Below are 18,593 nucleotides of genomic sequence, written 5' to 3'. Positions count from 1 at the left end.
GTGCAACCTAATTCTGGAAAGAGGATGTGTGTACCTTCTTGAACTCAGCTTTGCCTTCGCTGGTACACACTGATAACAGTTCTTTTTTAAGTTCCTAAATATTGTGATCAATGTGAGTTCCACATCAGCTTCTAGTACATGCCACCTTCTTGAAACATTTTACTTACTTGGCTTCTTGGTTGCTGATCTGGCAGAGCATGCTCTTGCTCCAAAGGGAATAAGAAATATTTTATACCAAGCTAAATATGAGTGACTATGGCAAGGCAAAATGGGTTCCAGTTCCCCTAGATGACATGGTCCACTGTGGAAAATCTTCTGTAGTTAGACAACAGACGAGAGCAATAAAATAATAGTTTTTATAGTTACTAGATATGTGGATGAGGACATCGGGCAGGTGGGTTGTAGCAAAGTGGGGAGATCTCTACTCTGAGATACTATTTTATTATACTCTTAATTTGGGGGTTAGTGGAAGCTGGTTAATGCTCTGCTAGGTTGATACATTCCAGAGATTTTACTTGATAGTCAGAAGGAAATCATGTCTCACACAGAGGCGGGTGATAATGACTCTTAAAGGAACTGAAGATAGCCTAGGATAATTGGGTTTACCACAATCAGGAAGTGATAGTCAGTCTGTAGAATCTTCAACTGAAGAGGCTTGCTCAGGGAACTTCTGTTCACTGTTCTTTCTCTTAGTTTTCTTCCTATGTGCTGGCTACTCTTCACTTAACGCATTCAAAATAAACAATCAAGCAAATGAATAAGTAAAAAGATATTACCTGAGATGTTCAGAAGTTGGCTTTTCTTTCTTTTTTTTTTTTTTTTTTTCTGAGACAGGATCTCATGTAGCCTAGGCTGGCCTTGAACTTCTAATTTTCCTGCTTTTTTCATCCCAAATGCTAGATCACAGACAAAGCTACAACACCCAGCCAGCAACCTCCTGCCTTCTATCTGTAGGCACTGCCATTCCTTGTCTTGTATGTCACTTAGTGGTGGACCTGCTCTATTGCAGCCACATTTCCTGTTCCTTATGAATCTCAGGTGCGGCTGTCATTGGGATCTGGTGCTGCGTCTGCTTCTCAGTAGAAACCCCCTAGGTGACATCATATCTCTCTACACTCTTCATGCTCGTGACTTGCACATTTGGATCATTAGGCCAGGCTCTTAACTGTATTCCAAGTTTTGGCTTTGAATTTTACCAGAGTTTCCATCTGAATGTCCTATAGAAACCTCAAATTCAACAAGTCCTAGACAAAATACACCACTTTAAAAGCAAGTTAGTTTTGTGTTATAGTTAAAAAATATTATTTATAGAATAATCTTAAGGACTGAAAATATATAACAAGCTTAGTAGAAAATGCAGTGCATAGAAAGTACATATTCAATAGTAACTTTTTATATTATAACACTTTTCCTTATATGACTGTCTCTCCATATCTCCAAGCCTAGCACCCAAGTTGTAATAGGTGCTCATTGAAGATCCAGTTAGGATGAGTGGGGACAGCCTGGTGTGACAGCTAGTACATACCTCAGCAACAGCCTAATAGCTGCACTTTGGAGGCCGAGTCAGGAGGACCTGTTTCAAAAACAGAAAACAAAAAGGATCTATGGAGCAGTCAATCTTGTGTATAATCCTCTGACAGTTTAACAGTGAAACATCCTGTTTGCTCCTCCCCAGGTGCTGTGTGCTGTAACCATTCAAAGGATAACCAAATGTGCCGTGATGTGTGTGAGCAGGTAAGCTTGGAAATACTAGTGAGTACAATCGGATAAGTATTAAATTTGCTTTTGCAAAAGTCTGCTGTATAACAGCTTACACACAGTTTACACCACAAATAATGTGTTAAGTGATAGGAAGCACTGAAAAGGGACACAGTATCATAACCCAAGTAACATGGAAGCAATCAGGCTGCCCCAGATTGAAGGCTGTCCCTTGAAACAATAGCTCGTACTCTTCAGACATTTCAGTTATATCAAATTACCACTATAATAATACCAGGAGGCTAAGAAATGATTCTAGATAAAATCAACTGATTCAGCTTGACAGCCAAATGCAGTCAATGATCCTGGAGTGAAAAAGAAGTTTTATAACAAAAATGATTGATGAAGCTTGATTATAGCCTGAACATGAACGGATAGTGTCCTGTCAGAGTCAAGATCCTGAGCTTGGTCACTGTACTGTAGTCAGGGTAACTGGGTCTTTATTCTAAAGAGCTAAGGGTTAATTTTGGGCGCTTTTAGTTTGGTTGGTGTGTGTTTGTTTGTTTTACTGACAGTGCCTCATGTGTTCCTGGTGTAGTATTGAACCACCACACCTAATAGATGCAGTGCTGAGACTCGAACCCAGGATTGGAGCCTGCTAGACAAGCACTCTACCGACTGGGCTACGTCCCAAGCCCATGCTAGGATAAAGGAGGAACAGATCATCTCACTGTCTCTAATGAATCCTAATGTAATCAAGATGCTGAGGATAACAACCTGTGCATGCGCAGAGGAAGTTAAAGGGAACGTGACACGTTAGGAATTGGCAGGCCGGTCGGACACTGTGGGTTCATTGTCTTACTGTCTTAAAATTTTTCTGGTTGAATATGTAAGTTCTACTGCAGCAAGATGTCTTGGTAAAGTCCTAACTTCCTTTTCACCTTAGAGCTTAGCCTTACGTGTTTCTAGCCTCAGAGCTTGAGAAGTAACATTCTCAGTCACCAGTCACATTTTTTTAGAAACAGACAGGAAGGGATGTCATCTTCATGTTATAGATAAATTGAAATAAAAAAGAGTTAAACAGCTTACCACAGTTCCCACACCAGTGATTGGAAGGATAGCTACCGTGTGCTCAGTGTTGCTGACTGTGCAGCCCACTCCTGACCACCTAGATGCATCCCTGGCACAAGGCCAAGCAGGCGTCTACGTCCTCACAGCGCCTTAGTTACCGTCTCAGTCCATGTCCTCACCACTGGTCTAACCTGCCGGTGCTTGGGCTTTTTATTTTATTTTGTCTTTGCCTTTCTTATTTTTGAGAAATATAGAGTAAAAACAAGGAGATGATTTTGAAAATACTTTTTATTCTTATTTTTACTTTATGTTTGAGAGTTTTGCTTTTATGTGTGTTTATGTACCGCTCGCATGCCCAGCTCCCTCAGAGGCCAAAAGAGGGTGTCGAATTCCCTGGAACAGGAGTTGCAGATGGTTGTGAGCTGCCATGTGGGTGCTGGGAACTGAACCCAGGTTCTCTGGGAGAGCAGCTGGTGCTTTTAACCGCTGAGCCATCTCTCCAGCCCCAGAGATTGTTTTAAAAATGTAACGATCGCTGTGTTTTCTCCCAGTGCACTGCTGAGCGTGGTCACGTGCTACTTGTCCTTCCTTACTGTCCTCCGTTGCCTGCTTTGTTCTTACTCTTAGTCTTCCTTTTATCCTTTTATAGTGGGGAATTTAAATAAATACAAAGATAGAAAAGAATAATCGATCCCATATTGAGCTTTAACATTATTAATCATGGTCAATTATGCTTCACTTATTGTAAGTCAGAGTCTTCCTCTTCTTCCTCTGCCCTAGCCTATTAAAGCAAATTTAAATTGGAGCAAACGCTAATTGTCACATTACTTGTTATGTGATTTCTCAGCCTATCATTTGTAAGCATTGTAGACAAAAAAGGAGCTGGACAGAGGGATAACTCAGCCGTAGATGTGCTTGACATATCACACATAAATAATGATGATAACAATTATTCTGTTATCACTTGTTTAAACTGACAGCGTTTGGGGATGGAGTGATGACTCGATGGGTAAGAGCACTTACTGCTCTTTTTATTTAATTTTAAAATTACGTGTCTGTGTGTATAGGTACATGCTTATGAGCACAAGTGCCTGTGTTCTGGGAACAGGCATCAGATCGCCTGGAGCTTACGTTAGGGATGTTGGGAACCAAACTCAGGTCCTCTGAAGAGCATCAAGGGCTAGTAACCACAGGTTTCACATCATAGCTCAGGCTGACCTAGAACTTACCATGTAGCCCAGGTTGTCCAAGAGTTCCACAGTCATCCTGCCTCAGCCTCCTTAATGTTGGGATTACAGGTATAAGCCACCATGCTTGGCTGATTCATAGCTTTGTTGGGATTACTTTGATAACTAAATTCAGCCATTTATCCTATTGAGTTTCCCATAGTTTAATCTTCATTGTTCAAATCTCTCTGGTATCATTTAATGTCATTTGTCTGTGCTTCTTGGTAATCAGTTTGATTTAGAGCGGAACCATCTAGGAGTTGTTTAGTATTTTGTATTGATCAGGGTTCTCTGAGGGGTAGAACTGAAAGGATGAACACACACAGAGATGCACACAGGGGTTGGGGTGCATTGCGTGTATATGCATGTGCGTGTGTGTTCGCATGCATGCGGTCCTTGCAGACTATGGTCTGAGTAATTCAACAGTTGTTGCTTCCTGACAGTAAGGCCAGGGGTCCAGTAGCTGCTCAGTCCATGAGGGTGGAGGTCTCAACAGTCCCAGTCTGGTATGGAGTTCCACGGAAGTCAGAGAGCTGCCAGTTTTCAATCCACGTTAGAGGCCTGAAGATTAGGTGCTGACACCAGTGAAGGAAGGAACGGCTCAGAGAAGATGAACTCGCCAGTGAGAGTGAGGGCAAGCAGACAGAAAGCAGCAGCTTCCTCCCTCCATTAAGTGGAGTGCCACCAGAAGACATGGCCCAGATTAGGGTGGATCTTCTGACCACAAACGGTCCTGATTCAGAGTGGGTCTCCCACTGCAAATAATACAGCTTAGAAAAATCCCCATGAGTGCTCCTGGATGCTTGCTTGGGTTTAGTTACTTCCAAATATAGTCAAGTTGAAAAGCAAGAGTTAACCTTCACATGCCCACCAAGGAGCCTAGAACTCAAGTTTTATTTTTGACTCAAACTCTTTATGCACCAAGTAAGGCCCCCTTTCACTTCCCAGGGATTATAGGCCTGTACCACCACATCCACTGTAATTTCCCCTTGGGGTGTGTGTGTGTGTGTGTGTGTGTGTGTGTGTGTGTGTGTGTGTGTGTGTGTGTTTCAGGATCTGTCAGTGTGGCCTGGTCCAAGTGCTGGGATTACAGGCATGTGTCCCCATACTTGGCTACTTTTATTTAATTTCACTCGATATACATTTAAGTTGAATAGGCAGATTTGATCTACATTTGCTTTTTGAGATAAAGCCAGACACTTGATCAGACTGGAAGATTGTTTGACTGTTTTGTTTGGCAAGTCTTCCCCATGAGTGATGATGACAGATCTAGCTGTCCCTTTCTATGATGTCTAATAGTCATTGCTGGTGACTGTCTGAATGCACTGATTCACTAGACACTCCAAAATGCTGAGTTTCTAGTTCCTATTTAGTTACAGTTGCAAGTTATAGAGAAAAGTAGCTCCTGGAAATAAGTCTTTTTCACTGTCCTTACAGTCATACATTTTATGGTCTTAACTTTGCAGGAAACCATGAAGGTCTCTCTATAACAATGATTTATATCTTACTGAATTGTACTAACAGCATTCCTGTGAAGTATGGGTCGTTTAGTCACGTACCCTGAAAGCGAGCCTAGCCAGCTCGCCAGCTCGCCAGCTATGCGTTCAGAGATGACGTTGTCTGTAAGCTTCTGCCTGTGTTAACTGATTTCACCTCACAGTGAAAAACAATAGTCATCTTCTTCCTTTTCCCTTTCCTTCTCTCTCAGGCTTTTATTCCTACCCTGGTGGATTGTAGCATGTTGTCCTCCACTTCCAGTTAAAGGAAGAGATTACCAACTCCGTGTAATTGACTGTTTCCCAAATAGTGTTACAAGAAATGTTCCCTCAAAAGCTGCGCATAATGCTGGCATTCTGGAGGCCGAGGCAGGAGGATCCTGACTTCATACCAGCCTGGGCTGTTAGTGAGACAAGTGTGTAAAGCAAACCGTAGCTCAATCTAGAGCCCTCCAAAGGTTCCTCTTACAAAAGAAAAGCATTCTAGGGAACTGGTACATCTAGAGGATTCTACTTTTTTTTTTTTTTTTTTTTTTTTTTTTTTCGGAGCTGGGGACCGAACCCAGGGTTTTGCGCTCGCTAGGTAAGCGCTCTTCCGCTGAGCTAAATCCCCAACCCCGAGGATTCTACCCCTCTTCCTGTATAAATAAAATGTCTCAGAGATTTTTGGCTTCTTTTCTTTTTGTCACATAGATTTTCTCCTCAAAAAGTGAATCCCGACTGAAGCATCTGTTGCAGAGAGCCCCGGATTATTGCCCAGAGACAATGGTGAGTCTTACGGAGCCGCGGATGATGCTCTGTGCACACAGAGGCATCTGATGAGTTACTCTTAGATTTACCAAACTTCTTAAGTGTGGTTGGAATGTGTGACCAGAATCAAAACTTAAACCTAACTTTTTAGAAATCGTTTTATAAATTGGTAAATAAGTTAGTGTCTTTTACCTTTTATCTTCTATTTTAGGGCCTAGGTAAACAAATAGTCTTAAATGTAATGTATTCCAGTCTTTAAATTTCACTGTAATATTTAATCTAGAATTTAGAGTCTTCTCACTGATCTGACTAACTTTATGAAATTTTACACTTACTTGGATTTGGGAAGTTGAGTTTGAGATAAGGGGAGCTCTGTGGCTTATTTCTTCCGAACGCTCCCTTTCTGGCATACTGTTATTGATACACTGCTTGAAGTCCAAGTCAGGAAGTCTGACGTATCTCCGGAGTTTGGGCGGCTTTCATTGTTTATAATGTGTGTGGGCCAGGCCTGGAGACCCGGGTGCACACGAGAGAACTCTTTAGGTACAGTGGCCTCTCATATGGCAGGAGAAGAGGCCCTGATGGTCAAACAGTTGTGACTTCTTTCCTTAAGGTGCCCAGCAGACACTTTCTGTGCACGGGGAAAAGTAATGTTAGTGTGTGACCCGAGTCACCCGGCTCAGTGCTTTTAAGTGGTAATGAGAAAAGACTATGTATGCGGTAGTTCTCATTCCCAGCTTACCTATAGTTTAGACTGTGTGTGTGTGCATGCATGTGCACGTGTGTGCCATGGCTGCTGGTGCGTTGAGATTAGACTACGGTGTGAGCAGGAGCTTCCACAGGAGGCTTCGAGGTGCCCAGGAATTTATCATGTGGAACTTCTCATGCAGAGAAGCTAGTTATTTGCATAAAAGCATTTTGGTCCTTACAATTTCAGGTTGAAATTTGGAGTTGCATGAACTCATCTTTGCCAGGTAAGCAAACTTGTTTCCTGAATGTAAACTCTGCATCATAGTCCTAAACCTGATTTCTACACAGGACTTTTAAAGTGATGTATTTAGTGTTGCATTGGTGAATGTGTGCGCGCACGGGAACAGCTTGTCCTCCCGCCTGTTGAGACAGATCGATCTCTCTCGCTCTCTCACGCTCTCTCGCTCTCGCTCTCTCTCTTGCTTTGCTGCTTACTAGCCTGTGAGCTTCAGCCTCCTGTCTTGCATGGGAGTGCCAGGATTGTGGTGAGCAGACTTGCTTCATCCAGACATTATCAGACTTGCAGCGTGAGCACTTTTACCTTGCTGAACTTTGCCACCAGCTCCTGAGTATTCTGGCCTTTAACACCCACATTTTCAAATGTATAGTTTATTTTCATTCTGTCAGTCCTGTGTAACTCTTCTTTTTTTAATAGCAAAGTCTCATTAAGTAATTTTGGCTGGACTGACCTGGAACTCTCCATGTAGAGCAAACAGTGCTGGGTTTGAAGGCATGAACTATCACGCCCAGCCCTGACTGTAATGCTTGTCTCCACTTCTGCCATTCTCCGGAAACTAGTCTTTGGAAGATCACCAGGACCTCTAGGTCCCAGACCTTTCATTTTTTTTTCTCAGTGTTTGTGCTCTTTGAGTTTCCTATAACCTATGATCTTCTGATAATCTCACCTTGGCTTTAGACCTTAGACTCTCTCCCTGCCTCCTCTTCCGTAGCTGTTCTGATATGCAGAACTCTTCCTGCCTCTCTCCACGCTGCACAGGTAAGCTGTTAACTAGTCACCTCTAGGAAGGGACTTTGTTATTTCTGACTGCCCAGATCTCTGTGTTTGAGGAACATCTGAAGTACAAAACCAGATTAGCAGAAAGATACTAGTTCCAGTGACATGCCCTTTACAAGGTCTTGTATCTGTCTTTTCCCAGTTCAAGTCTTTGTTACCACACTCTTGGGATAGAATATTATAATAAACTAATAACTAATGTCTAAGTGTCTATTATATGTGTACTTCTTATCTCCTTCAGAATACCTCAGGGGATTTCTGCTCCCATTGTAATAAAGTCTAAATTCTGTATCCTGGCATGCATGGTCTTCTAAAACTGAAACTCATTTTCTAGCCCTAGTTAAAGCCAATGCTTAGAAAAAAGGAATATGCCTTATGCTTCTATAGCTTGTGAGGAATGTTGTACTCTCTGAAACTTGCATTACAAACAAATTTAGCGCTGCATTTGTGTTCAGACCAAAGTATAATTTCCATAAGGAGATACTCCTTGTACATCTTATCTGTTTTATAATTTCGTATTCATGTAGCATGTAACGGAATAGTTTATAGGCAGTAGGGATTCGAAAGTGGAAGAGCTCGTTAAATAAACATGTTTTCTAAGGTTACCAGGTGTCTGGAGACAGCAGTGTGCTGCAGTGTTATAAGAGCCCGTGCAGCGAATGATCCACACAGATATTGTTCACTAGTCTAAAATAGTCCGTAGTCATTTTGTATCATTGTCATCAAAGCCAGGATTGACTCATAGAAGTTGTTCCTGCATGTTTTTTGTATATCAGTTTTTTAACAAGGTAATGAGTTTTATGCTATTCTGTATACTTAGTATTTTAACACAAAAGATTCATGTGCTTTTTTTGCATGTTTGATTAAATTATATTAGAATTTTTGTAGGTGATTCCCAGTATGAAATAAGGAAAAGTTCTTTGTCCCTGACTCTCCTTACTTTGCCCATCCTCTCATAGAGATGCTGCTTATCCAAGATGAAGGGTGACAGAGCTCAGGGTGAACAGAAAATGATAAAATGGATAAAACCACAGGGCCTTATTTTATGTAGTGTGTTGCCCTAAGGAAATGACGTCAGTGAGATTGATGGCCAGAGGAGGCACATGGTCATTGGGAGCCCTGCTGTGTGAACTAGTTTCCTCACTGACTTGTCATGATATCTGTTACCTTTCTATTATTTGTGTTCACTGGTGCTTACGACCAAAACATCTGAACATGTTGTTTTCCAGGTGTATTTAAGAAGTCCGATGGCTGGGTTGGCTTAGGCTGCTGTGAGCTAGCCATTGGCTTGGAGTGCCGCCAGGCATGCAAGCAGGTAAGACCCGACAGGCAAGTTTCTAAGCGTCATGGGCTACGCAGGAGTTGTAGCTGTGTGGTTTTGGACTTGTCTGCTTCATAGCTTTGGAGAGGTGACCTAAAACGCTGTGAATTCAGCGTGGAGCTTGCTGTTCTTTGGTTGCAGCCACTGCATGCAAGATCCTCAACCTTCTCCTACTCTTTTCCTTTCTTTTCTTAGATGTCCTTGTCTAGTCTGTGTGTGGGGGTGTTTTGCTTTCATGTATGTTCATGCACCGTATGCACACCGGGTGTCTGTGGGGGCCAGCGGAGGCATCAGCTTCCCTGGACCTGGAGTTACAGATGGTTGTGAGCCACCACAGGGGTGCTAGGAATTAAACCTGGGGCCTCTGGTAGAGCACCAGCGTCTTAGCCACTAAGTTCTCTCTCCAGCCCCTTTTCCTTCTGTCCATCTCTTTGCCACACAGAGAACAACTTTTAGAATCAGGGCATTTTGTCTTTCCCAGAACATGATGAGTCATTGTATAGCTTGCTTTGTCTTCATCTTCCCTTCTCTTTGGCATCATGGCTTTACTCTGAGCATGTGTCCCTGTCCTTTCTCTGCTCTGAAGGTGCGTGTGACCCCTCCCTCTAGTAAGCCATGGCTTCTCTTTGAGTAGGTGTACTCTGCTCCAATTCAGATAGGCCCGAGGCTCCAATACATGTTTTTCAGTAGCTCCTCACTTTAGTAACGCTGGCTTCCTGGGTTTGCCACTCCCAGTGGTATAGAGCTAACCCAGAACGTAGCCGGAAGCTTGTTCTAGAGACCGTTCTCTGGGATACGTGAGATGCCAATGTCCCCTGCACTTCTGCTGTCGAGTTTTTGTTTGTGTTTTGTGAAAGGGTCTTCGTGTAGCCCTGGCTGCCTGTGACTTCCTATGTAGATCAGACAGGTCCCAATGTACAGCATTCTTCTGCCTCTGCCTCATGAGTGCTGGGATTATAGGAATGAGCCGCCACACCGGGCCTCACCTTCACTCCTTTTCACACAGCACTGCACTAGAGCCTGCACTGCAGTGTCTGGGCAGCCCGTGATCCAGGGATCTGCTACTCTTCTCCAAACCTTGAAGTAGAGTTGAATTTCACAGGTTTGAACTCAAATCCTGGGGACATTAAGCAGTTACCAGCCCATTCATCTCCTTGCCCTGACCTCAACCCCGTCTCCGTCATCCTTATCAGCTAGCTTGTTATAAATTGCCTGAGACTAGATGACAGAATAGGAGGAAGTGAAACCACGGGCGAGATCCCTTGACTCTGGAACAGCGTCTCTAAACTGAGACTGGTGGTGTGCAGAAAGTAACCGTCGGCAGCAGAGCTGTTTCGCATTGTTTTGCACAGAAGCATGTACTTCCCTGTGAGGAGTGCCCCGATGTTTCCTGAGATCAGTCTTCTGGACGGTGGAGGGCTACTGCCCTCCCTGCACATGTATTGAGAGGATGACGGAAGAGAAACATGGCATCGACCACCTGACCACATATTCTTCTGTAGTGCCCTCTCCATCCTACATGCTGATTTTCTGAGGAAGTTGGCTCATTGTAATCAGTATGAAATGTTGGATATGAAGGGTTAAAGAAAAAGCAAAATGTAAGCGCCCTGGCAGAACTTCACAAGAAAATTCACTAGAGTGGAATTCGGCGTTTAAAAGGCCTCTGATTTACATTTCCTTCAAAGTCCTCTAGTTTCCAAAATAACAAAAGAACCATGTTGTTATGTGAGATTGAAACCATAAAAGTTGGGCTGAAGCTCCTGGAGCGCCCTTTGTTTTAAAACATTACAGAACATTTGTTGTAGTTTAGGAACATCTAAATATTTGAGTATAGGTTTCCCATGATGAAATAAAGAATATTATGCCAACAATTATATATAATAATATATACTAATTTGTAGAGTTTGTCCTATACGAAAGAAACAGCACACATAGTAAATGAAGATTTTTTTGGTTGCTTTTAGGCATCTTCAAAGAATGATATTTCCAAAGTTTGCAGGAAAGAATATGAGGTACGTATCTTATTTAACAAATTTGGATAGACTATTCTAGTCTTCTCACAAAATAACTTAAATTTTAAAAATTAATTCATTTTTAAACAAATTGTGTTCTAACTTAGCAGAAAATTTAGCCTTAATAGAAATGTCACTTTCTCTGAAGTGTTTTGACTTTGAGATTTGTAGAGATTAAATATTGATTTTAAAGAAATACTTTAAATCTCTCATTCTAGCATTTCATCTATTATATTTTTATAGCAAAGCCACTGGTTGATTTAAGATTCTGAACTTGTTTTTTATAAGTTCTGTATCCTCTGTAGCCCCTGTCCTACCTCTAGACCCATCTTGATGTCCGTTGTTTTATAAGCTGCCTATATCAAGAAATAAACTAAGCAAGTCAGACGGCTAAAATGAGCACTCACGCTTCAGCACCTCGCATCTGGGGAACCCTCGTCTCCGGGATGGGTTTCCAGCACCATACTCCCTAGTATGGAGATAAGAGAGTGAAAGTAGAGGAGATAGTTCACCTTGTACAAATGTACAAAACTCCTTTAGGTGTCTGTTTTCTAGAACCCCTTGAAGTGTGACACTTGTGTTACTCTCAGAGTTAAGGTCATGGAGTTGGGAGACTTAAATGCATAGCAGTGAGGACCCTATTAACAGTCTGTATTTGGGAGAAACAGAGTCATTCCCCGCTGCTTCTATGTCATACTTCCGATTAATTGGTTTTTCTTTTCTCAAAGTCTATAATTATATTTCTTCATTAACATTTGTAGACTGGAGAGTCTTATTTATCCTTTGTCCCTTTGTTCTGTTGGCTAAGTTACATCTGGTCTCTGAAGACGAGTTTCCAAGTCAACGTCAGCCCCCCTCTGATCCTCCTGGAAAGAGCCTGTTGTCCAGAAGGAGGGAGCTTTAATGTCTTTTCTTACCTCTACCTTTGAAATGACCATTTTGGGTTTCTCTTGAACAAAGTGCCTAACTGTGATAATTCCTTCTTTTCTTCCACATGATGTCTGACACTGTCCATCTCCTGTAGCCTGTCCTCCATTACTTTAGTGTGCTTCCTTCTCTTGTTTGGATTTCTGCATTGCCCTAGGAAGTCTGCAGTGTGTGTTGATGAAGGACGAGACAGGAAAGGTAAGAGAGACGAACACTGTGCTACAACAGAGATGAGAACAGATTGCTTCCCAGACCGCCTGTCTTTGTCTGGACTAGAATTAATTAAACAACCAGTTTCCAAAGGTCCGCAAGGCGTATCTTTGTATTAAAAGCTCAAGTAACTCAACATAACTCAAAATTCAGTTTGAGTTCTTACATATTATTTAGAAATAATGAGAGGCAACATAACTTTAATTCAGGGAACTGGTTCTGCATTATAGACCCAAAGCAAATCACAGCTGAAGTCTAGACTGGAGCTAGAACTGTCTGTGAGCAGCTCTAAGGTGAATTGGATAAATTTGGTATAATACAGTCTTTTTATCTTGCTGGTTCTCTGTTCACATCAGAGTCTTACAAACTGGGCATTTAATATCTTTTTCTTTGCCTTGGGGTGGCCATTCCTTTAGGTTTGTGGTTTCAGGTATTGTATTTACCCTGAAGGACAGATCTTACAGGGTTTGAGTAGAGATTCAGAGACTAGGCGATTTTGCATTCCGAAGAGCTGGTCCTGGTTCCTTTAAGGGGATTTCCTAGGAAACCTCTTTAAATAAGAGTTGCCTTGGTCATGGTGTCTCTTCATGTCAGCGGAAACCCTAACTAAGATGCCTAGTGTCCTGGCAGACTTTTACTATTGCCCTGTGCTTGAAGGTCTTGTGTGGGACCTCATCTTCTGGCACTAGGGCATACTTATTACCTTGTTCTGGGTTATAGGGATAAACAGTTTTAAATGCTAGCTTGATTTGCTAGAAAGAAACGATGGAATGCACAAGCCAAACACCAAGCAGGGACCGAGCACTGAGAAGCCGACAGCTTTGAGGACTTTGACATTTACTGAGCTGGTTTTCATAGCTGTATAGTTTTGCATACTTGGAAGTCAGAGAAGAGATTTTTGGTACCAATAAAAGATGGAAAACCCAGTTGTGGTATCTTTCCAAAGATACTGCAGTTACAATATGGAAGACAAAAGTTGTAATCATTTCCTTTTGTAGAGGACTACATTGCTTCTCAAACTTAATGTCTATCTCGAAAACTGGTATTACTACGTTAAGTTTGAAGCCTCACTCATATAAAGTAGGTGCTTAGAAAATCTCAAGCTGAGACTATATCTAAAATAATTCTAAAACAGTAGTCCTTTCTTAGATGCCTCAGACAAATAACACAGATTCTCTCTGGAGGAAGGGTTTTGTATTCCAGACTTAAAGCTCCCACAGATAAAATTCTAGGGAAAGTGAGCAACTCACATTTAAAAAAAAAAAAAATCACAAAACTCACTACTGAACAAGGCCATGAGACAAGAGCCGGCAGGAACAGTAGTGAACAGAATAGACCTCAGGAGCCTGTGCCGTAGAAATTCTCACATGCAGACTGCAAAATATTTAACATGGGTAGGAAACAAGATCCTAAAAATACACAGAGCAAGTGTAGGTGGGAAGAATTCATAAAATAAAATTTTAATTGAAGAAATGAAAACATAGTAGAAGCTGAGGTAGTGTTTCTGTCCTGTGAGCCCAGGTAGAGGTAGAAGGTCTATGAATTCGGGTTCATACTCAGCTGGATAGTGAGTCAAGTCAGCCCAGGCTGTAAGAGATGGTATCTACATATTATAGGAATAATAATAACAACAACAACAGCAACAACAACAACTTACAATAAGAATTTTTTTAAAACATTCTTTCAAAATGACCAATAGCTGATTTCTCAGAAGCAACAAAAAAAGCCAGAAGACAGTATTTACATAGTTCTTAAAGAAAGTAGCTATTAACCTAGACATTGTATCCAAAAAGATTTCAGGAAATAATGCATCATTAAGATGGTTGGAGAGGAGAGAGTGGGATTGAGTGAGAGTAGGGGGCAAGTAAGAACAAAATGTAATGATCTGCGTGTGTGCGTGTGCGTGTGGGCATGTGTGTGACACTGTCACTGTGACACCTATTACGTTTATGTTAACTAAAAATGCACTGGGGCTGGGGAGACTGCTTCATACACGTTGTGAGAACAGGAGGATCTGAGTATGTACACAGATGAAGCCAGCATAGGAGCCGGCCTGTCTGTAATTCCAGTCCTACAATGGCAGATGGGAGACAGAAACAGAAGGCTCTCTGGAACCTGACAGATGCCGCAGCGAGCCAGCCTGAGGTGTGCAGCTGAGGAACTCCAGAGGCTCCGTCTCAAACAAGGTGGAAATTGAGAGTCAACACCAGAGGTTGTCCTACTGTGCACTGTTCCGCCATACATGCACATCATATGCACACGAAAACTAGGGAATTCTTTAAAGATTTTTTTGTTTGTCTTTTGAGACAAGGTCTTACTATGTAGCTGGCTGGTTTCAAATCTAGTATGTAGACCAGGCTGGCCTCAAACTTGCAGAGATCTGCCTGCCTCTGCCTCCAAGTGCTGGGATTAAAGGTGTGCACCTCCAGGTCCTATAGGAAGTTCTTACATAGGGAATTTCATCTAAAAATGAGAGATCTGACTGATAATCTTTCTTTCAACTCTACTTTTCTCATTTGATCACTACCGCCCACCCCAAAAGAGTACCTCCTTTAGCATTAAGTACTTCTGAGTTGACAAGGTGACTCAGTGGGGATAGGTACTTGCTGCTAAGCCTCACTACCCAAGTGCCACCCACAGTGTCATTCCTCAAATGTTGGAGGGAGAAAAAGCTACTTCTGTAAGTTGACCTCTGACCTCTGACTCGTGCTAAGGTATATACCCATCCACACACTTACATGTATACACACAAACACATGAAAATAAATAATTGTAAAAAGTGTAGATAATACATTTTGAGAATTACATATATTTGAGTGAGATCACCAAGCTTTGATCTAGGAGCTACCAAAACCAACCTTTAACTTGATGATTCCCACAGAATCGCATTCATATACTATGGGCAGTCTCGGTTCTAGGTTTTCCTGAATTTTCCCACAAGCATAATCCTTGAGACACCCAGAAATATGGGCTAGGTCATGATGAGGCTTGTGGCTGTTCAGTGCTAGAACCCAATCCTACTCAGAACACTCAAAGCCTGGAACGGCGTTGGCACCAGCAGCCAGAGCAGAGGCTGTAAGCTTAGCACAACCAGCACTGAGTGTGCTGGCTCATTTGATTAGAACTAGGTAGCTAAGGAATTGCTTTCTGTGAGATATAAGACATTACCTGAGGTGGGTTTTCACACCATCTCTGTCCACAGTTTATCTGTGAACCTTTTCTTCTAGATACCAGTGTGGTAATTTTTGGAATTTTTTATTATTGTTTATTTTTTCCTTGATTATCAGAGTAAACATTGATAAATTCTGTGAGGGATGTGAGGGTAATGAAGTATCCAGAGACATGGTGATGGTGATAAAATTGTGAGCTTAAATTTTAGTTCAGGATCTGTAAATTCATGTCAAACCTTAATGTCAAACTTCCCTGACACTGTCCTAATATGGCCGTCCCATTTGCTGCTCAAGCCACTGAAGTGAGTGCTGCAGCTGCATCAGACCTCCATGCTCCTGCCTGTCTCTTCCTCTCCCTGCTCCTGCCCTGGGCTTTCCGTACAGTCCACAGAACTGTAGCTTTCCTGCCTCTTACCTCTTTTCCTCAGTCTAGTTCTCTGATGGTTTCTTTAAAGAAGGTGACAGATAGTAAAGAAAATCCAGTAGATTAGCCTTTTTTTAACAGTTTAAGAAGCTGGAGAGTTGAAGCAGTGGTTCTGACCACTTCTTGTTTATACAAAGACCTAGATTCAATTCCCAGCACCCATATGGCTGCTTACAACCATCTGTAACTCCAGCCCTACAGGACCTGACACCCTCTGTTGACCTCTAGATCATGAGGCATGCATGGGATCTATATGCAGCCAAAACACTCGTACATATAAAGTAATAAAACAATAATTTTTTTAAAAGTTTTAGGATTAAAGTTTTGGATTAAGTAATTGCTAACACAACTAGATTGTTTTGCTGATGACCGCTGGTTCTGTGAGAATGCGAAGATAAAGGCAGCACAGTGGCCCTCAGACCACAGAGCCAAAGGCAAGTCCCAGACGCAGCTGTCTGCACCACTGCCAGCACTTGCGGGTTCATGTAAACCTGCATTCTTTGATTATTCACGTGGTTCACAATTGAGAATAGCATGTAATTTAGTCTTCTTCCCATGTCATGAACTACAGCCACTAGGTTCCTGCAGTTACTAGTAATGTTTAGTCCTCCACCCACCTTTACCACCGTTAGCATGCACTTGGCTCTGCCCCGGATGCCAGTGTGGAGTGCGTGTTTGTATAGGCCTGCTGGGACTGTGCCATGCCCTCAGCGAGTGTTCCAGTAAACGTATGCTTGAAGATATGTTTGCATCAATATTTAGTTCCTTTTTCTCAAGTTAACCTTGGTTCCAGGTTTACTTTGTGTTGGAAGCATAAAAGAAGGGAGATGGGGAGCAGTCTAAGGGACCAGAAAGAGCAGGGCTAGCCATGTCACTGTCAGCTGGAGGTCCCCTAAGCTGTAGTGTGATGTCAGCCTGCTGCAGGGGTTCTGGTGTGGCAGGGAACAACATAGGCTTTGGACAGCTGTGCTGTCTGTCCCTCCCAGTCAGCTTTTGGCTATTTTAACAAAGCGCACAGGCTGGAGCTGTGGCTTAGAAGCCCTTGGCTCAGTCCCTAGTGGGTACACACTTGCTCTTACACATACACGAAGTGGGACTTCGCCTTCGTAAAGTCTTAAGGATCTAAATATAAAGTATGTATTAGTTCACACTGAGGGAATGCCAAGAGTTGTTGGAGCATAGTACATAGCAGGCTGTGAGGAAAGACTTTAGGAATGGTAAATCTCTACAGAGGTATGAGCCGTTACCTGCAGCTGATGAGCTCCAAAAAGAGCGAAACCTGTTAGGTCCTGCAGTACTGGCTTAAGATAGTAAGACTTAAGTGCTGGGATTGCACTGTATTATCCTAGGAGAGGAGAAGCTCCTGTTTACTGTCCTTGGTGCTGGTTCATTTCCTTTCCCGGTCATACCTTAGCTGAGTAAGAGTATGCCTACGGTCTTGGTCCTGTCAGACTAGCTATGATCGTGCCTCATCTAAACTGGTCTCTACTGGATGCCTTATCTTCTCATACCTTGTGGTTTGTTTTTGTGGTACTAGGAGTTGAAGCCAGGGTATCATGCTCTGCCACGAACCCACTTCCCTAGCGCAGACCCCATACCTTTAATTACCCCTATTTAATGACAGTCCAGAATCCTCTCTGCTAACTTTCTTTTTGAGATAAGATTTCACTGTGTAGCCCTGGCTGGTCTTGAACTTGCTATGTAGATCAGGCTTGCCTCCAACTAACAGATTCATTAAAGGCATGCAACACACACACACACATACACCAAAACAGACAATTGTCTTCTTTCTTGCACTTCTCCCTGAGATGCTGAGTACAGTCTTCCCAGATGTAACCAAATAAAAGCCAGCACATATTGTCCACCCTTCCCTCTTTTGAATCATCTCCCATGGATCACTAGCTATTAAACCCTAAAGATTTACCAGCTATGGCTGTGCATACCCTTATCCCAGGACTCAGGAGGCAATGGCAGATAGATCTCTGTGAGTTTGAGACTAGCCTTATCTATATAGTGGGTTCCAAGGCAGCCAGGGCTCTGTAGATAGACCTTGTCTCAAAAATAGATAGGGGCTGGAGAGATGGTTCAGTGGTTAAGAGCACTGACTGCTCTTCCAGAAGTCCTGAGTTCAAATCCCAGCAACCACATGGTGGCTCACAACCATCTGTAATGGGATCTGATGCCCTCTCCTGGTGTGTCTGAAGACAGTTACAGTGTACTCATATATAATAAATAAATAAATCTTTAAAAAAAAATAGATATGGGGTTGGGGATTTAGCTCAGTGGTAGAGCGCTTGCCTAGGAAGCGCAAGGCCCTGGGTTCGGTCCCCAGCTCCAGAAAAAAAAGAACCAAAAAAAAAAAAATAGATAGATAGATAGACAGACAGACAGACAGACATATAGATAGATAGATTTAAAGTATTGCTTCCCTTTGGAGGTCATTAAACATGTAGTATGTATGTATGTATGTATGTATGTATGTATGTATGTATGTATGTATGTTTCTCCTCAGTACATCTTAGT

The 18,593-nt window shown here is 42.4% G+C and overlaps 1 protein-coding gene across 1 annotated transcript in view; it reads left to right on the top strand.

Moving 5' to 3' along the window:
- Positions 1 to 18,593, top strand: part of Reck (reversion inducing cysteine rich protein with kazal motifs) — a 65,516-nt gene that overhangs the window by 12,203 nt on the left and 34,720 nt on the right. Inside the window, exons 2-6 of the mRNA XM_032891579.1 lie at positions 1,676 to 1,734; positions 6,185 to 6,259; positions 7,179 to 7,215; positions 9,236 to 9,321; positions 11,292 to 11,339. Coding sequence (XP_032747470.1) covers positions 1,676 to 1,734; positions 6,185 to 6,259; positions 7,179 to 7,215; positions 9,236 to 9,321; positions 11,292 to 11,339 — 305 coding nt within the window. The remainder of the gene's footprint in view (positions 1 to 1,675; positions 1,735 to 6,184; positions 6,260 to 7,178; positions 7,216 to 9,235; positions 9,322 to 11,291; positions 11,340 to 18,593) is intronic.

The sequence above is a fragment of the Rattus rattus genome, chromosome 1 (genome assembly GCF_011064425.1).
Source record: "Rattus rattus isolate New Zealand chromosome 1, Rrattus_CSIRO_v1, whole genome shotgun sequence".
NCBI classification, from domain to species: domain Eukaryota; kingdom Metazoa; phylum Chordata; class Mammalia; order Rodentia; family Muridae; genus Rattus; species Rattus rattus.
Note: the sequence above shows the minus strand (reverse complement) of the source record. Positions and strands in the feature narration are given on the sequence as shown.